Source organism: Eptatretus burgeri, chromosome 14, assembly GCF_056783735.1.
Source record: "Eptatretus burgeri isolate ZD-2024b chromosome 14, Ebu_testis_v1, whole genome shotgun sequence".
In the NCBI taxonomy this organism is placed as follows: Eukaryota; Metazoa; Chordata; class Myxini; order Myxiniformes; family Myxinidae; genus Eptatretus; species Eptatretus burgeri.
Window position 1 is genome coordinate 46,765,271 of NC_140974.1, and position 20,814 is coordinate 46,786,084.

At 43.7% G+C, this 20,814-nt stretch overlaps 1 protein-coding gene across 2 annotated transcripts in view; it reads right to left on the bottom strand.

Annotated features, from left to right (window-relative positions):
* LOC147013098 (uncharacterized) overlaps window positions 1-20,814 on the bottom strand; it is a 70,253-nt gene that overhangs the window by 48,894 nt on the left and 545 nt on the right. The window contains exons 2-5 of one of the 2 annotated variants that reach the window (XM_085854675.1): window positions 7,377-7,565; window positions 7,011-7,250; window positions 6,707-6,793; window positions 6,319-6,435 (exon numbers count right to left, since the gene is read on the bottom strand). In XM_085854675.1, the coding sequence (XP_085710801.1) occupies window positions 6,319-6,435; window positions 6,707-6,793; window positions 7,011-7,250; window positions 7,377-7,565 (633 nt within the window). Of the gene's footprint in view, window positions 1-6,318; window positions 6,436-6,706; window positions 6,794-7,010; window positions 7,566-20,814 lie in introns of both variants that reach the window. The other variant, XM_085854674.1, reaches the window with a different exon arrangement.

Below are 20,814 nucleotides of genomic sequence, written 5' to 3' on the forward strand. Positions count from 1 at the left end.
TTAGTGCTATTCTGGTTCATAGTTCCTGACCCATGGGGACCAACACACACCTCATAACCATCCCTATCAGTTCCAGTCGATGCATTGAAATCCCCCAAGACTAGAAGTGTATCTCGTCTGGGGCACTGATCAACCACAGACTCGAGTGTGGCGTAGAATGTGTCCTTCACGGTGAGATCACTCACCTCAGTCGGAGCATAAATAGAGACCAGGGAAATGACACCTAAGGAGTGGCGAATCCTTAATCTCATAATACGCTCGTTGACCGGTGTTACCTCAATTATCATTGGGGTCAGCTTATTGGACACAGCTACAGCAACTCCTTGGGTATGGTAACCATCAGAGCGACCAGACCAATAGTAGGTGTAACCACCCACCATTATCTCGCCGCAATCCGGTCTCCGAACCTCAGAGAGAGCTGCAATCCCGATGTCCAAACGCTTGAGCTCAGATAACAGACAGGTGATCATCCTCTCTTAGGGATAGGACATTCCAGGCACCCACCCGAAGGGACCGCCTCAGGTTAACCCAAGGAGACCGCCGTCTGGTGGACGACACCTCAGCACCACTCCGACACACTCTCCCGCAATCTGACCCAGGGATGTTACCCCGTGGTTTCCCTCCTATTAAAGATTGGGGGTCCCGAAGGCTTTGCCCCAATCCTGTCATCCGGTGAGCTGCCCTGCGAAGGGAAGCTGCATAGGAGGTACTCCCACGGAGTGGGTTTTCAGATTTTTTTGCGTTTTGCGGAATGAAGCGTTTTACGGTGGCCGGAGTGCAAATCCTGCCACCAACCTCCTAATAAGTAACCCAACTGCAGGAGGACGTCCGCAGACACAGTTGGGCACTAGATATGGATGGCCGTTGGCTCACAAGGAGCTCCTCCGCCCTTTGACTATGGCGTCCAATTGACTTTTGACTCCTCCGCCTATGGCGTCCAATTTGAAAAAAGTATTTGAATTTTTTTTTTTTGCATTTCTTCATGTGTTAAGTGATTTCCAACCGCCACCCTCCCCCAAAAAAAATTGTTCGAGAAAAGAATTTTTTTGCAACTTTTTTTTTTCAACAAAATTTCGATTTCTTTTTTTTTGCATTTCTACATGTTTTTGAGTGATTTCCACCCCCCCCCCCCCAAAAAAAAAATTGAGAAAAAAAAAATTTGCAACTTTTTTTTCAACAAAATTTCGATTTTTTCTTTGCATTTCTTCATGTTAGTGATTTCCAACAAAAAAAAAACATGCCAAAATTATAATTGCGGCTGATTTTGGAACTTCAGGTGGATATACCCACGTAAAATCAATTTCTGTCTCAAGGAATCTAGTTATGACGAATGAAGAGTATGTAAAAGTTAAAAGTAAAAGGGAAAGTTGCAAACTATAACTCTGTCAGCACTGTTGACATCAAGTTGAATGAATAGGATATCAGGTTCACTTGAGTGAGCTTGCAGTATTGGCGGCGGAGGTTTTGCACTCTACAGAGTGCTCCCCCTCTAGTTTTGTATTGTTTTTGGTACACTGTTCTAAAGCTCAAGATAAAACTTGCACTCAAATCATGTACAGGATAAAGATCTTGGTCAACAGTGTACTTTTTACATAGCCAATGGACAACCACATATGGTACGTTATGTGAAACAGAGTTCCCCACATCATGAGTCAGAGGCTTTGATGTAAATGCCATCAGACAAACCTCTCTGGTAACTGTTGATGAAATATTGTTTTCACCATTGGGATCCTGAAACCAAATTGGAATCCATACAATGGAAGCACAAGGGATCACTGCACCAAACACTCAGCCAATAAGATAGTCACTTCACTTTTCTGGGATGCAAGTACAAATACAGCAACTGCATCAAAATAAAACGTTGCCACGTCTTCTACTGCTGTGGGCATCTCATTGCTCTGACAAAATTTGAATATGCCTCAAGGTACCCTTTTTTAGCAAACCCATACAACCTCAACAGATAATCAATATGAAAACAAAGTAGCACTGTTGCCAGTAAATTTCAACAAGCTCGATGCTTTCCTAAACAAAAAAAATGCCAGTTTTCAACATTCTACCCCTTCGTACGAATGCAACAATTCATGCATTGAGGCTGGAGTTTTAGGGAAAGCCAAACACACGTTATTTTTTCTTCTGAAAAACAGACTCAATGACTGTACAATTTGATGGGGGGGGGGGGGGGAAATCAACTTTTTTTTCCCCAATCACAACGAATTCAAAAAATTCCCGAGGATGTCGATTTTCCATTCAGCCAGTGCTGTCACACTATTAACTCAACTTGAACCAAATGGCAGCTTTACGCAGAGATAGCGTATTTTGAGCTCAGATTCCGATACTGGGTCTACCATCATTAGCAACTCTGAAGGTTCTCAGCAAGTTTAAATGGATCAGTGAGATTTTGAAGAAATTAATGGAAAAGCTTTCGGGGGAATTGTGGAGCCGTATCGTTTCGGTGGAAGTGCGAGTGAAGATTAAAACAATGGTTGCATGTTCACGACAGATTGGTAGGTTTCTTTTTCCATTTAATTGACGGCTTGTAAGGGAGGGATTTTATATAGACGAGCTGAAACCCCGTCACAGACGCATTCCATTCATTCAACCACCCTCACCAGCTCACCCACACTCGAGGGACATGGACTGGACAGGGCGTGCTTGCCCCCACCTACTCATTCCCCACCCCTGCCCCCATTCCCCCCCTACTCTCCATTTGCTTACCCCCACCCAAAAATTTGCATACCTTGCCCCCCACCTCTTCAATCCCCGCCCCAGTCTCTTCATCCGCCGCCCCCGCCTCAACGAAAAGTGTTTATTCTGCTTCAGAGTTGAAGGTTGACTATTGCCACGATGTGCAATGCACTCTTACAGGTACGAAGTTTCTTTCAGTCCAGGTCACAGTACCGAGATTAACATGACGCGACCGCTTGGAGCACAAAATTGGTCCTTCAGTCTTAATACATCGAAGATACAATGTTTCTTACATTTTTTTGTGTCAAATTCACATTCTGAGGTAGTCAGCATGTGCAGAAGAGGGTTTTACATTGCAGACGCTTTTTCCGAGGAGTGGAATTACACCTCTCAGCGGTAACGGTCTGTCGACGACAGACGTACTGACATCAGCGAATGACCGATGATGTCATGACGTCCTGACGCCTCTCAGCGGTGACGTCACACGTCGCCATGCAAACGAATGTAAAACGAAAAGTGTTTATTCTGCTTCAGATTTGAAAATTGATTATTGCCACTATGTGCGATGCACTCTTACAGGTACGAAGTTTCTTTCAGTCCAGGTCACAGTACTGAGAAAAACGTGACGCGACCGCTAGGAGGAAGGAGCACAAAATTGGTCCTTCAGTATTAATATATAGATTGATAAATGAGTTTATATATTACTTGAGCAGAAATGCCCATCACCCGACAGCACAGGAACCACCCAGCACACTCGGACAAAATAACAGACAGTATGGATATGGTGGTCGACTTTCATGTGCGACATCATGGCCAACAGTGAAGAATAAAAACTAAACCAATGTCACCCACAGGGTGACCCATATCTTGCCAAAAGGTGACCATGTGTGACTTCTTTAAGGTCACACTGAGGTGAACAGAGCTGCTATCCACCAGGAGCGACTCCTTGAGGAATTTCTGCCTACGAGAGATTCCGATGAGAATCGTTCTACAGAGTAACCATGAAAAATATGCGTTTTCCTCATAACGTCACCAAATGACGTCATAATGTCTCAAGCTTGACATATCTCGAAAGCACTCAGAGGTGTTCAATTTGAGGTACTACACGATATGGTTCCTAAAACTTGAATATTTGACATTGGGGTCAAATATGTTTGACCTAAGGCGCTAACCATGAAGGTCAAGGCCAATCGCCACCAAAAATTAATCAGCTGAGCGCCAGACCATGAACCATATTCCCATGGAGTTTGAAGACGGTCCGATCAAAATTACTCAAAAAATAAGGGTTTCGTCGACTCCCCTGATTTGCGAGAAAGTGACCTTGACCGTCAATTTTATGCGCTGAAAGGGACCTCTATAGGCCTCTGATATACGAAGTTACAAAAAGTTCCAATGATAACTGTGCTCTGCAGAATTTTTTATACCCAATTACAGACAAACAAACAAAAAAAAAAACATTAAATGTTGATTGCAAAATTACCTGCTTTATAAATTGGAAAATGACATCTATTTTGCAGGGTATCAAGGGCCAGATTAGCGCAAAGGTGATGTGAACGTTTGGGTTCTCCTTTACTTCTTATAATGAGGGGGTACCAGTCATGGTATAAACTCATGACAAACTCCACTGGCAGCGAAGACAATGGATTTTCCCTAGAGTCGTCGAGAAAGAGCTTTTGCTCCGAAGGAGGGTAATGCTTGAAACATCAACCTCACCTCGTTTTCCACGGCATTACATTTAATCTTTTTCACATCCTGTTTGGAGAAAATGCATCGGTTCAATGGTCATAAGCAATAGTTACACCAAGTTAAAGGTAACCAATTTCACCAAAAATACAAGAATACAATGGTTACCTCAAAGTTTTTAAAGGGATTGAAAGATATCAAGCAACTACTGAGCAGATATCAATCTGAACATGCATGTTGGTGAATATTGATAATGCAGTAATTGTACAATCAATTTGCAGTGACCACGTAAAGTGAAAAAGCATAACATTTTAAATGACCTACACCGAGTGAGCAGAAATTTGCACCTTTGACAAGACTAAAATACAAGCCAAGTTGGGGGAAAGTAAAATAAGAATACTAAATAGAGAAAAACTTTCAAAAAGTGTAACAAATCAACATGAACTAGAGGGGGATCACTCTGTAGAGTGCAAAACCTCCACCATCAACACTGCTGGGTCACTTAAGTGAACCTGATATCCTATTCATTGTAGGTCAAAACGGATCAGACTCTACTGAACCACGATTGAATAAACTAAACTAGATTGATGCGCATGTAGAAATGCCCCCCCCCCAAAAAAAGATTTTTTTTTGAAAAAAGTTACAAAATTTCTAAAAAAAAAATTTTTTTGGGGGGGGGGGGTTGGAAATCACTTAAAACATGTCGGAATGCAAAAAAAAAATTCAAATATTTTTCAAATAAAATCGAAATTTTTTTGAAAAAAGTTGCAAAATTGTTTTTTTTTTTTTTCCTCTAACAAATTTTTTTTTTGGTTGGAAATCACTTAAAACATGTAGAAATGCAAAAACAAAAATTCAAATATTTTTTCAAAATGGCTGCCATAGCGGCCATATTGGACTTTGGACCATGTCCAAAATCTAATGGCATGGTATTTGGACCATACCGAATCCCCCCACCAAGTTTCGTCGAAATCCGTAATACTGTTCACAAATAAACAAAGGCGAGTGAAAACAGTAACCTCCGTCCATCTTCGATGGCGGAGGTTAACAAACACAGAATACAGAAAAATCTTTAAATGTTGTGAGATTCTATTGGCACTCACCAATAAACTCTCAAATGTGTTTTTACAAGAAACTAGTTTTTTTTTTTTATACAATCGCTTTGCTGATGGGTTTAATCAAAAGACTGCATGTTGCACTTCACAAACAAACATGCTACTCTATTCATTCTATCATTTGCCTGAGGTTATCTTCCATCTGCTTGGAAGTTGGCCAACATCACCTTAATCAACCATCCTTGCTGCTCATGTATGGCATGAGCTAATATCACCTTCACTTCAGTGCGAAGTGTTGGATGAGTTGGTTTGAACCTTCACATCAAATGAGTGAAATGAAATTCTTTGAAAATTTATAATCAATTAGAGTTCAACATCACCATACCACATATTATCAAGGTGTTTAAACACTCTTTATACAATATGATTTGTAATAGTGGATATCACTGGGTCATACTACATGATACACATTTACAAAAAGATAATTAGGGTCTTGCCCCAACCCTCAACTCCCTCGCCCAGATATGATCCCTCAAAAGAAACCATACTTGGGTAACCCTCAGGCAATGGATTTAGCATTCAAAAGGCCAAAACATGGTTGTAAAGTATAATGCTCGTATGAAGGAATGTTCGGAAGCCAGGGACTGCCCGAATATCATTTTCCCCATCTCTCAATGATGACGAATCACTTACAGAATTCAAGTATCAGTATCTTCACCAAAATCAAATAAAATCGTTTGTGACACACCCAACAAATTTCATCCAAATCTGTCCATAACTTTTTGAGACACCATGCTTTCAGATAGACAGACAGGGGTGAAAATATAACCTCTGTCCACCTTCGGTGCCAGAAGTAAAAATCAAGGGAATGAAATTGATGAAAATCTGTAAGCACCTCGCCCTCTAGATTTATCCCTTTGCAGCATATCCATCATCTCTCGCAGCAACTGCTCCTTTGTGTTGTCCTTGGGTGGCTCTCTGCTGCCCCGTCCACCCTCACGAACACCAGGGCCTAATGGAAAATAGAGATGGGAATTTGTCAATGGCTTTTGGAAGCAACAATTTGGAAAACATCCTTCGAAGACTAAATAACGTTGAGTATTGCAAAAAAAAAAAAAAACACACACACACACACACACACACACACACACACACACACACACACACACACACACACACACACACACACACACACACACACACACACACACACACACACACACACACACACACACACACACACACACACACACACACGTCTGATCAAGCAGCTATCAGCTCACCACTGGGGCCCTGGCCTCTGTGTCGGTTGGACAACAAATCCACAACATCTCGGAGCAATTCAGTGGCCTCAGCTGGAGGTTCATCTTCTAAAATAGGAACATGACAAAAGAAATAAAAAAAATAGTCATTCCCTATAAAGGACATGCCACCCTTATCTCGCTTAAAAAACAACAACAATAAATCATAAAAAGGACATATATAATGCTGCTGCTACTGATTAGTAGTAGTAGTAGTAGTAGTAGTAGTAGTAGGGTGTGGGGATATGGGAAACTACTTCAAATATTTTCTTTAAAATCAATTTACCATGTGGCCTTTCATTGCGCATTCCTCCACCACCATAGCCACTGCGACGGCCATCTCCCTCACGACCACGTGAGCCTCTCCGTTCAAAGCCATAGCGACCTTCAGTGCTTCTACTCCGATCGGCATCACCATCGTCACCAATCGGTCGCTTGCGCCCATAGTTATCGCCCCCTCGATGAGAACCACTGCCGTCACGTTCAAGTCCTCCATGTGCCGCAAAAGACCTTTGGCCACCAAATCCTTGCAGGTTTGAATGATAATAATCGGACTTTCGAGCACCAAAACGACCCTGATTTTCACCACCATCATCAAAGCCATAAGGCTTACGGCCAACCTTGCCTCCAGTTCCTTGAGATTCTACATTACCTTCACTCCCATAATGGAAGATCAAACGCCCAGATGGCCCCATTTCTGGTTCAGGACCTTCCTCTCGTCTTCGTAAAAGGCCACCACCACTGCCGCCACCACCGCCGCCACCACCAGCCCCTTGTCTTCCGTAATTATAACTCCTATCTCCTCCAACACCACCACGGTAGCCTTGAGGAAAACTGGACCCTGAAAACATTTTTTAAAGACATTAAATATAAATAAATAATTTTAAAAATAGAAATTTTTTTTTTTAAAGCACAAACCAAAATGCAGAAAAACTCTTCAGAGGATATTTAGACAAATCAAAAGGTTCTTCATCCAAAGACTAATAAAACTAATCGACTCGTCAAGACGTGAACTCGCAGCAAAATTTTGATCATGACTGGTACAAATCTAATGACACCCGACCAAAACCAATGTTTTGGCATGGAAACAATGCAGGACTGTTGGACCAAATTACCTCCTCCTGTATGCATCACTCAAACAAAAAAGCAATTCTTTATTATCTACTATAATTGGATGAAGTGTATGTGTGGTGTAGTGTGGCACTTTTTTAAAATTATTTAAGTACATCTATCCATTAAGTACACACTATTGGACTGTACCTTTTGACTGCTGAGACCCCTTCAACCTTTGAAGACCCCAAATGGTATCCCATGTATCAAATTGGATTTTTTTTTTTTAAGCTTGCGCTGTGAGAATTTTGGCTGAAGAAAAAAAAAATTCAGACAATAGGGTGCATGTTTTATTTGCAATTCAACCGAATCTTGACTACTTTTTTTTTTTCTTCTGCAATTTATCACACCAGTAATACCCAATTCCTCTGGAAGCAAAATGTGGTGTCACTCCATACCCCCTCCCATCAATCAGTGGTTAAACCATTTACACAAACACAAATTGCAAGTTCTCTCCACCATCGAGGGAGGTGAATTATTTTCCTTCCCGTGCCCATAACTTGACCCCACCAGCACGGAAGCAGCCGTGTTTTGTCTCACCCCGAAGGGATTGTGAGACAATTGTAATGTGCGTGTCCATGGCTATACATTTATTTTCCACTTCAACTGCTTGTCTGATCGATGCAAAATTTTAAACAGGAGAGACTTCCCATGGAGAAGATTTCAGACAACTGAAAATAGGTCACATGGCATGGCAGTCATATTGGATAAAAATAAAATTGCACATTTTAGGAAAAGATAATAATAATAAAAATAAATAGATACTGGTATATAAAAGGTGATACTGATTATGCCATCAGTGAAATTAGTCAAATCAAAATCCTTATGCGAAAAATCGGAAACTTCATATATCTGATCTACGACCCAATGTGAGTGAAGAAATAAAATTTAGGAAGTCATGGGTCACATGGTGTGGTGGCCATATATAAATATATGTACATACACACATAACACATACATACACACACAGAGACTGAGACTGAGACGATGTATGTATATATATATATATATATATATATATATATATATATATATATATATATATATATATATATATATATACACATATATACACATATATACACATAATATATATAGATAGATATAGATATTGTTGTGGGCCGGGGGTCGGTGGCGAGAACGACCATTAGGTGGGGAAGTTTACGCCGTCTCCCACCGGACTCCCTGGAATTTAAAGGCAGTCGCTCCGGATAACCCCGAAGCCGGCGGGTCGATTATCCGACTGTGAAACACCAATATCTTGACCGCGTGGCGTCTGGTTAATTGTTCAGATCCAATAGACCGAAGTAATCACGCAGTCTTGGCTTCCGGGGATTCACGCCCTCGGAACGTCTGGCCGAACCGGATCACTCTACAAGCTACGGTAGAGTATCAACTTCCAGCTACCAACTCCGGCTTGGATGCAGTCGAGCGGGCCTGCCCAGAACGTTCCGGCTACAATGTACTGATTACCGGGGATGAAACCCCGTCTGAACTCAGACCCGGACCATGCTGGACCAAAACTCAAAAATTCTACTCTGTTCTACTCAAAAGACGGGCCCACACACAAAAAGAAAAGAAACCCCGGAGTTCTTTATTGGACCCTCCAGCCGATGAGATGAGCTGGGGGTCAGATATCGGTGGGTACCTGACCGTCGGAGGGAGGACATGCTCCACGATGCGGCACCTGACAAAGGTCGTTGGTCCGGTTCCCAGTCGCATGTGGGGGACTCGAGGCAGAGTTCGGGTGGTGAATAACCGGGGTTCAGGGTCGCTCTGTCCTTCCTTGTTGAGGGAAAGCAGAGACACGTTCACCGCCTCGATAGCCCTCTGCTCAACCCTGGTGACAGCAAAAACCCCTTCGTAACAGCAACGTAGACCTCCTGTGACCACTCCTCGTAACAGCAAAAACCCTTTGCCCACAGAACTCTTGCACTGAACTCTCGGGCAACCCCCAAAGAACTCCGCTGAGGATGGTGTCGATAATTTTATGGACCTCCCTCAGCGGGGAGAGGCCTTGGTGAAACTGACGTCACTGTTTGCCCTGATCGGACGGAGCTCCCATGGGTCCACCCTTTCTGGGCAGGTTTTCAGGCACGCATGGAAAACCCCGCCCCCCACCCCACTCCATGCGTGCCCATACTCGTCAAAAGCAAGTTACAAAGTTTGTGGAAGCCTAGAAGGAACTGCCAGAGATTCTGCCTCGGACAGCAAGTCGCCAGTTAGGCGAGTGAAGCGCTTGTTCAGTGATGTTGGTTTGTTTGATGTAATAACCTCACTAAAATAAATCGTAACGCACGTTTTTGATCCTCCCACTACACAAAAGAAAGGGGAATCTGACTACACACATACTTAAGGGCATAACTAACTTTGGGACCTGAATGTTGAGTGCGCATGGTTTCCAGATTCGAAGCACATACTATTATATATATATATATATATATATATATATATATATATATATATATATATATATATATATATATATATATATATATATATATATATATATATATATATATATTGTTGTAGATTTCCGCCCGCCGGCGTGCGAACGACCGCGGATAACCAATAGCGGTCGCTTCGCCCACCGAACGGACAATCCAGTCGCGGCTTTCTGGATCAACGCCGGAAACCAGCCACGGGTGTTTGTAACCACACCACAACCTTGTCCGTACTCTACCCGCGCTACAGGGTCCGATCGCCAAATCTCTGATTTACCTAATTATTCGCGCGCGTAGGTTACCGAGAGATTGTACCTCAACGGGACCGCTTGGAAACGAGCCGCTTAAGCAGCTCGCTTCCTTTTGGGATAACCGAGCAGGGTATTATCGCGCAGTCCCGTTGGACCCGATCACTTTACGGGCTATTTAAAAACCAACTATATTCCGAGTGCAAGATGGCAGCTCAATTTAGGGAAGAGGACGCAACAAACAGGTTTACATTCACCCAAGGACATTTCTAATAAAGCACGTATGCAATTATACAAGCAACAAAAGCACGACAAAAGAACTACGACAGTCTATATGAAATGCAATACAAACATTTACAGCACACAAAGCACTTAACAATTTCCTACTTATTAGACGGGCCCAGACACACGTACGCACACATACACACACACACCCAAGAAATGGTGGCAGAGGCCTTTAATAATGGACTCCAGCTCGGAGGACAGGTGAGCGGAAACCCAGAACTTATCTCGAACCTCTCAACCTCGTGTGGTCTTCAAGTTGTTCGGACCCAGGCTCCAGCGAGAGCGAGCTGGATCGAATCGCAGAGCCGTGATCCTTGCCGAGCTCCCGCGAATCCTCCCGCACTTCTCAACACGTGCTGGTGAGACGAGGCGCCGAACCTTCCCTTCGATGCACTGATCCTTCCCGTCGATGCACCGCTTCCCCCAAGAAGAGGTCGATGAGTCGCACCAAGCCGGGAACCAAAAGCTCCATAAATCAAGAAGAAGAAGCCACCATTCGCATCTCGAGCCGAGCAACTGGCTCAACTTCCTTCCAAAACAAAGCAGCTCGAAGCAAAAAAGCTCTCCCGAGCCAAACAAAAGCCGAAGTTCACTGAACCACCAAAGCAAAAAGTCTCCAAAAAGCCTCCTCCCGAGCCAGGCCTCAGCCGAAGCTCACCGAGCCAGCCGAAGCAAAAAGCTTCCGAAGGCCTCAACCCTAACTCAAGCCAAACAGGACCCGAAGGTCTGCTGAACGACTACTCTCTACCAAAGCAAAAAGCTTACCACTCAACTTTCCGCACGAACAAAGAGAAGATCTCCTCTTATCCTTCTCCCGCCCTTCCCCTGCTCGACTCATGTATGACTCATGCCCTCGTGCTCCATCCCCCGCTCAGCCACGGGTGGGAGTTGTTGACATCACGAGTCACGGGACGCCAGGGTTCCTCTTCCTCTTCACAGAAGAGGGGGGGAAGGAAGTCTCCATTGTTTCGTTCCTCAACTATTAAATAGATCCGCAGCGCATCTGATCGATTTCTGAACATTTAAACAATGGAAGGTGAGCTATCTAGGGAACAAGCACTTATCGACATAGCTGATTAAAGGAACCTGAATGTTGTGTGCAATCGAATTCCCAAATTCGTAACAAAATATATATATATATATATATATATATATATATATATATATATATATATATATATATATATATATATACATACATATATATATATATACATATATATATATATACATACATACATACATATATATATATATACATATATATACATATACATATACATATACATATACATATATATATATACACACACACACACACACAAATATAGAGCCTGGTGTTGGCGCAGTGGTTAGGGCAGCGGCTTGGGATCCAAAAGGTCCTGAGTTCAAGCCCCGTTGGGCCACTGAGTTAATACACCAGGGGGTTGACTCAGCCTGTCATCCTTCCGAGGTCGGCAAAATGAGTACCAGTGTACTGGGCCTGTGTATACCCCGGTTAAAATAGGTGTACCATATCCCTGTGTCGTAAGAGGCGACCAGGGTTGCGTCAGGAAGGGCATCCGGCGTAAAACATGTGCCAAATCACTATGCGGATCATATAAATGATCCGCTGTGGCGACCCCAAACTGGAGCAGCCGAAAGAAGAAGATATACATACATACATACATACAAGGTGGCCTGAAAGTCACTTTACCCCTTCCCAGTGAAGCATTGTTCTTGAACTCTATTAATATACAGGTTTTATTGTACAGTACTTGCAATAATTAATTTGTCATTGTATCTGTATGTGCTCCATCATTCTTCTGAGTCAGTGTTTCCGCATACTATAGCGGGCAAAGGCAAAGGGAAAGGGACGGAGGGAAGTGCGAGAAATTTATCAGGGGTAAAGTAACTTTCGGGCTACCCTGTATATTGCTGCGGTTCTCGGAACCGCATGCATACAACAGATAGGTGTCCCGAGAAAGTTATACCAGTAATATACATGCAGATAGACCCCTTCCTTTTGTTTAGTGGGAAAACAAGGGAGTGCATTGCAATGGTCTAATAGTTAGGACTATTAAATCATTTTCCCCTTTTATTTTATCCCCACTCTTTTTCTTTTCTTTTCTGAGGAAAATCTGCCTGCTTGCCCCTCGTCTCGTCTTCCATAACTGTGCATTAACGTCTCGCCTCGACGACCCGCCTCCTGTTCCTCGTCTCCGCCCACACGACGTCGACAAACCGCCACCTGTTCCTTGTCTCCGCCCACATGACCTCGACGAATCGCTTCCTGCTTCGACTCCACCTGCCTGGTCCCGCCTACTGCTCAACCCTCGCCCTCTGGACTCCATCCTTCTCCACTCAAGCTCCTCCTTCAGAACACGATCTCGACACGTGTGGCTGTAGCTAGAACAACACGACTACTGTTGTGGACCCCACCACGGAGCATCCCCTCCCCCGAAACGCCCAGGTACCGAGAGCATAACCTCAACCCCCCTTCCTCCTTGGCTGCAAAAGTCCCTTTTCATTGGGGTTTCTTTTTCTGTGTGTGTCTGAGTGTGCTGGCACCTGTCTTAAGTAAGCCTGTAGAAGAGCATTATTGTTGTAACTGTTATTAATCTCACATCAAGTCTGCAGTGTCTGCTTTCGTAAGTTGCTTGTATTATTGTCGCACCACACCTCTCTCCTCTTTCCCTGCGTTACAAACCCAATAAATGTCATACCACATACTTTTCCTCGCTTGCTTGTTAATAATTGTCATTAGGAATGTTCCCTGCTAGTCTTTGTCTTTTCTCCCATTGGTCCAGAATGGTTCGAATCTAAGTTTAGCAGAGTCTTTATTCCCAACGATCCATTCCTTCTAGCCAGTACATCATTGGCAGTGTCGCCCGGCTGCATCGCATCCGGAAAAGTGATCCGGTTCGGACAAGGTGTACCGAGGGCATGGTTCCCCGGTAATTAAACCACGTGGTTAATTAGGTAACCCGATTTCATAGATGGGAGGACCCTAGGTGACGCGGTTGAGTTGTATTGGGGTCCACGGTAGGTTAAGCAACTCGCCAAGTCATGGAATTATCAGTGAGAGACGGCCGAAAATTCCGGGGAGTCTGGTGGGAACCGGGTAAATGGGCCATAATAGTAGCATGTTAAAAAATGAACGCACGAGGCGAGACCATGTACTCTACCAAATGTCGTTCTCATCTCCCCCCACCCCACCCTCTGCGATTTTTCAGATAGACCCAGAGAATTACCTCATTCGTCCCCTACCGGTTTCACCTGTCCATCCATTCAACCTATGGTTTTTCAGACTTTTTTTTTTCTCTAATACCCTTTAACATATTCAATTGAAGCTTATTACAATTACAGAACAAGTTTGAGTGTTGTCAATTTTTCTAGTTATGCCCTTTTCAAACTGAGAAAAGATCACATATTATACATGGGTCAGTGTTCAGCTGTCTTGACTCCACACCAATTAAATCATGCACCACCATTGCATGAAGCAGCGCAGATTGGCATGACTCAGACCTTCAGCCTGGGTGTTGGTCCATGGTCCAATGCAATTGGAATGATTCCAGGTTATATAATCACAATGCATTATACATACACAAGCCATACCCATGTTTTTGTTTCATGTATGTACATCAGGTTATTTTTAAAACGAAATTGGCAAAGCTGAGAAAGGAACGAAATATGGTGGGTTCAAAAGGTTCTTCGTTTTGGGTTGTTTCGGCTCGAGCATGTGTTAAAGCAAACTAATTTTTTATCAGAGTCGTCTTTTTTGGCGTCTTGTCTACAAAAGATATCAGTAAATGAAAAATCGCTTTTCCTTTTACTGTGCCAAATAGACCCAAAACACCGTTGGTTATAGGGTATATTCTTCTCCATTGGGACCATTAGGGGACACGTACTGGAAAGAAAGTCTCGCTCGTTTCGTAGATTAAGATTCTGTTTTTAGTCCATGCCAAGTCACCAATTCTGTGAATTCCATCCTTTCTCTACAATCATGGAAAAACACTGGTTCTATACTACTGCAGCCTCATTCTAGGAAATTCCTCATGGAAGAATAGCGAGCTTTCGATTCCACAAAATTGAAGAAAAAAAAAAAAGTGATGCTGCAATGCCAGCCCAGGAGAGAGCAGTATCCCATGAGCCATCAACAAAGGGTTTGTATCATGTTAGTTCAGACTTCCCTGCCCACCCCACCCACGCCCAAAGAATAACGCTGGACTGAAGTTTCTCTGGCTTATTCGGTGAGTCCCTCACTCTACGTAATAGTACCTTCTTTGCTTGAGTAGAAGCCATGCTGATTAAGGCTAGTGAGCCAGAAAAACATCCATGGATCAATTCTCATCCCAAAGGAGAGGCTGGCATTGCTTTAATAAAAACAATAAGTAAAGATTTGCTGGATGATACTGTTACGTTTGAGGGGGGGGGGGTATGCATTCAAAGGGTAATTAGGATGTTTAATTAGGTATGCCATGCTGTTCGAGTTTACCAGGATCTCGATGTAATAAGTAGCAATTCAGTGGTGATAAGTTGTCTAGTAAATGTTCATTTCTTCAAGTGGGGAGATAATTGTCACGTAATTAGATAGGAACACGGGATAGGGTAAGTGTGTCTGCGTAAACCCCTTTTGGTATTCTCTGAGGACTGGCCGTGACGTCACAGGACAGTTCAGCGGATGGCTCCGCCCCGTGATCACGATTGGCGGAAGGCGACGGCAGTGGGCCAACAAACGGCTCGATTGGAGGTGACGAGGGCAGAAGGATAAAAAAGGTTCTGTTCGGGGTCGAAAAGGAAGAAGAAGAAGATTACAACCAAAAGATCGTGGTTTTTTTGGTGTGGAAGCTGTGGCGGCAGAGAGCGTCCTGGTGGCTGTGCTGAATCGATCGCGCTCTTGATCGTGCCTGGGAGCCTTGCCGAGCCTCGTGCCTCGCTTTGGTTGGCTCTGGGGTTCTGCCGACTCGGAATACGGGGTCGGGCGACGGGCGGACCTGCCTCCCTCTCCTGCTCGCGGCTTGGCGCCAGAACTGGTTCCCTGGCGGCTGTGGGCGGACTTGGGCCAGGACCAGGAGGTCGACAGCACCGCGGTTTCTCCTGCCCCCCCCCCTGGCGAGAGCAAGGCCGGCTCATCCGGCGCCGATCCAGGGACAGTTGCGTCCACACCACAGTCCAGCCTGACCACCAGAAATAGCTACGTTGTGTGCGCGCGCGTGTGCGTGTGCGTGTGCGTTTGGCGCCTTAGAGGGATTGAGAACTGTATATTCATTGGAATTGTCTGTATTTTTCCCCACGCCCGATCCCACACCATCCCGTCGAAGCGCCCCGGATCCCTCTTCTTGCCGAGTCTTGTTATTTCTGGTCAATAGTAAAAAAAGAATAAACATCATCAACTCAGTGAAAAGTGACTCGTGCCACCTTCCTCGTCCCGTTTGCGGTAGAGCGATTAGAACCACCAAGTTTGGGTTATAAATAAATAAATAAATAAATAAATAAATAAATCGCCTCATTCTACGTTGGCGGGACTGTTCAAGTCCCGTGGACATCACAATACTGTGGATAGCAATCAGCATAGGAACCAACACATTGCTCATTTGCAGTGAGCAGTTCTGTATCTGAAAGGCTGCGACTAGAAGCCAAAGTAGCTACCTTAACAATGATCTGACTTTCAAGTTTGACAAAAAAAAAAAAAAACTAGATGGGCACTTGGTAGAGCGCATACCTCCGCCACATAATGCTTGATCCACGAGAACATCAAGCACATCACACTTTTGAAATATCATGCAATACAGTACTATATCGTTTTTGGCCCCTCTCTCAATGGTGAAGAATCACTTAAAAAAATTAATAATTCTTGTATCCAGATTCGGAACTTCACCAAAATTGAATCAATTCTTCGTCACACACCCAAAGTGTCCACAAAGTTTAGTCCAAATCCGTTAAAAACATTTTGAGACATCGTGCTACAAATCATTTTTTTGGCCCCATCTCTCAATGGTGAAGAATCACTTTTAAAAATCCGAGTAGTGGGATTCGGATCTTCACCAAAATATAATCAGTTCTTCCTCGTCACACACCCAACCTGTCCACAACTTGATATCCTGCACACAAACAAAGACAGACAGAAAGAGGTGAAAACAACCTCCTTCATCTTCAGTGGCAGAGGTTAAAAAAAAAAAAAATCCTCGTAGAACTGCATAATGGATACCTAAATGGGTAAATGTGTGTCAGATATCACCTCTTGGTCAGAACACTTTCTTTACAAGAAAAAAAAAGGCTCATGGAAGAGCAGGGTAGATGTGAATGGAGTAAACATCAATAAATGAATGCAAGACATAGATCTGGAGATCAACCTTATCTGGTAAATGGAACATGTCCTTCAATCATGGAAAGTCGGTCACATCTAATCACTCCAGAAAGGCTGTTTAAATGAACCCACATGGCTATTTCCCTGGTCATCCACTGGAAAAGGTTCAAGTGTCTGTGGTGTTTGCTCCCCCTCCATCCAGTCCCTCACCTCAAACTGCTGTAGTTCAGCAAATGCCTAAAATAAGGCACAATGTCTTAACTATCTTTTCCTCCAAACCTCATGCACTCAAGACCAAGGGAATAGATAGTTGGATTCCTTTCACGATAATACCGGAACGATAGGGTGAGAAAGATTTTCCAAGATTGAGGGAAATGTTTCATTTATCAGAGCACCATTTTACCATGGCAAGACAGACTGAATATGGCAGATGGAGGGGGAACAAGAACAAGAAAAAGGCAGAAATAAGAAAAGGCAGAAAGAAAAAGGCAGAAAAAGGCAAATATAAAAAAAAAGCCATGACCTTTCCTGGGAAAGTCACATTTCCAACCTCGCCTCAAAAGCCAGTCGCCGACTGGGAATCCTCCGTCGTGCAAAGTCCTTCCTCGGCCCTCTTGAGCTCCTGACCACTTACAAAGCTTTTGTCCGTAGCCTGATGGAGTACTGCTCTCCCCTCTGGGCTGGTGCTCCTGCCTCCCACCCTTCTCGGCTTCACGCTGTCGAAACCAGGGCATTTAAGATCATCGGCATCTCCCGCAATGAAGCTGAGTCTTTGGGCCTCTCACTCAATCACCGCAGGTTGGTCGGTGGTCTTTGTCTTCCACCGACTCCTCTCCAGCCTTGCCCCCCCTGCTCTCTCTGCGATTTGTCCCCACCACATTTCCACAGGGCGCTCAAGGTCCGCCAACAACCCCCTTCTGGTAAAACTACCAAAATCACGAATCGCTGCTCATCTTCACTCTTTCATTCCTCTTTTTTCCCACCTTTGGAATAAACTTCCTCACTCTATTCTTTCCCATTCTTCCCTCGAGGCTTTCAAAACAGCTGTTCACCACCACCTCTTATCTTCCCCCATCCAAATCCTCGATCTTTTCTACCCCCAATAATCCACCCAAGCCCACTTCCTTCAATTCCCCTGCTTTCCTTTCTGAAAGTCCCTGTAATGTCCATCTTCTCTTCGCCATGTTCCCCGTCCCATCCCCATCCCTCTCCCTTCCACAGTTCACCTAATGTGTCTGTTCCCCACTGTTTTGTCCCTTCCACTCCCGCCCCTCTTGTCTCATGCCCCCTTGCTGTGAGTTGTGTGTTCGCTCTCATACGAGCTTCGACAATGTATACAAAAAAAAAAAAAATAGAATTGAAGTTAAAGTTGGATTGCACCAAGGATCAGTACTGTGCCCCTTCCTCTTCATAATCATCATCATGGATGTTATAACTGGACAAGTGAGAGAGGAAGTGCTGTGATCAAAGGAGTTTTCAGATGGCTGAGCTTCATGGGAAGGGAGGAGGGGAGGCAGGGATGATGAGAATACAACTGAGTATCTGGAGAAATGCGCTGGAAGATCAATTCATATGAAGGTCAGCAGACCAAGAACAACATATGGATGGTCAGCTTGAGCTAACAGAAGAATATTGGGATGAAGGTGTAAAGATTATGGGTGAAGATCTGGAGAAAAAAAAGGAGCTTCAAGTACCAGGGGGTCAGTGATGGCAGACAATGGAAATTAAGCAATGAATTAGTCCTGGTTAGACTAACTGAAGGAAGTGCAGTGTGCAATTATGATATAAAAGTACCGTTGAAACTGAAAGGAAGAATTTACAAGACAGTTGTGAGACCAGCTTTATTATATCGTACAGAAACCTGGGCAACAAAGGAAAGAGGATCAGAAAGTGAATACAAATAAAGTGAGGATGCCGAGATGGATGTGTGGAATGACAAGAAAAGACAAAATCAGGGACCAGTATATCAGGAACATTGGGTCAGTGAAGATTGTGGAAAGAAAGTCGCTGAGAAAATATTAAATTGGTTTGGTTAACTGATGTGTGAGTGAGTGAGGCGAGTGCTGGAGCTGGGACTGCCAGAAAGAGGAGGGTGAAGGCCGAAGACCAGATGGAGGCATGCGATGGTTAGATATTTAAAAGTTGTGGGAGAATTCTCTTCCTTCAAGGTGAGGACGATGGTCGAAGATCGAGACAGCACGGAATAGGTTAAGTACATGATGTTTGGAGGAAAAGATAGTTTATATATTCTGAACGACTGCAGTTTAATCAAGGTAAGAAACGGGATGTTGGGGAAATCAAAAAACACACACAGACTTGACTCTGCACCACCATGACTTGGAAGGAGACTGGTTTGAGTTCAGCCTTGACGTTTGTAAAATTACGTTTTCTGGCTCGCCTGAGTGACACACATTTGTCATGAGCCTCACAGAATGAACCAAAGTTGTCCTCTTGCAGGTTTTACTTAGAAAGCAAGCTGCTCGAGACTGCAGCTGCCTCACCATAAGATTCAGTGTACCAGAGTCCAGTAGATGGTTAGGAAAGTTGCAGATGGGATGGTGCATGATAAAAAAAGGAGACTTATGAAGGTATTCCCTCACAGAATCTATGAGGTACTATGGAAACTGTGGTCAAATATTGTGAGGGCAGATTGAAGTCCCTGAAAGCAAATTCCAGTGCGACAGGTTCATGGTCACCATTCGAGCGAAGAGATAGTTTTTGGATGCACGGACAAACAACCTCCCCCCACCCTATCTACAACAAAAGCACATGCACACCAATCCCCAGCCCCCCCAAAACCACACACCAACTCCCCCCACACATGGAAAAAAAATTACCCCCGGTTGGGGGTGACGGTCATCTCTGATCGGCTTAGAATGGCTTCGATGTAGTCTCGTCTTTTGGTTCAACGTACAGACGAAAGCCCGGGAATAAAAAGGATAGAAAACCTCAGAAATCAAACGACATTTCTGAGTTATCCGAGGATAGATTTTGAAAATGGTTGATTTGGAACATTTATGATCAACGAGTCTTCAAAAGGATAGAAACCGGACCTCAGAAATGCGGTTCGATTTCTGAGTCATAAATGGCGGATGATATTTTTCCAACGATTTTTTCCAACTTTGAAGACACATGACTCGATAACCAGAACGAATTTTCAAAAACCGGCCTGACCAAATTTAGATATTGTTCCATATTATCATAATCCAAAGGAATTTCAAAGATGAGATCATAAACGGCAGATGAGATAGATTTTGAAAATGGACTATTTCACAACTTTGGAGGGACCTTGACGTTGACCTTCAATCGGGTCAAAGGTCACACCATCGTGCAGCCATTGAAATCTACCCACATACCAAATATCAAGAAAATCGGAAGAAAAAAAAAAATGGGGACGTACGTACATAAGAGACTAGTTTTATTAGGTAATCTCTGAAGAGATGACCAAAAAATTAAAATTAAAAAAACAACAAAATAACACCAACCGCACTCCTTCCCTCAACCCTCCCCACCCCCCAAATCTGGGGCAGGTCTTTAAAATAGTCACAAGCATCTTCACGAAATAAAGCGAATAAGAAAGTCGGGTGCGGTACAAAAAGCCCCCATGTCCCCGTCAGCACCCAAAAAAAAATGGAATAAAAAAAAAAATCAAAAGGATGGGATAACTTTATTTGGAGAAATGAGATCACGAATTTTGGAAACATCAAGTCGATC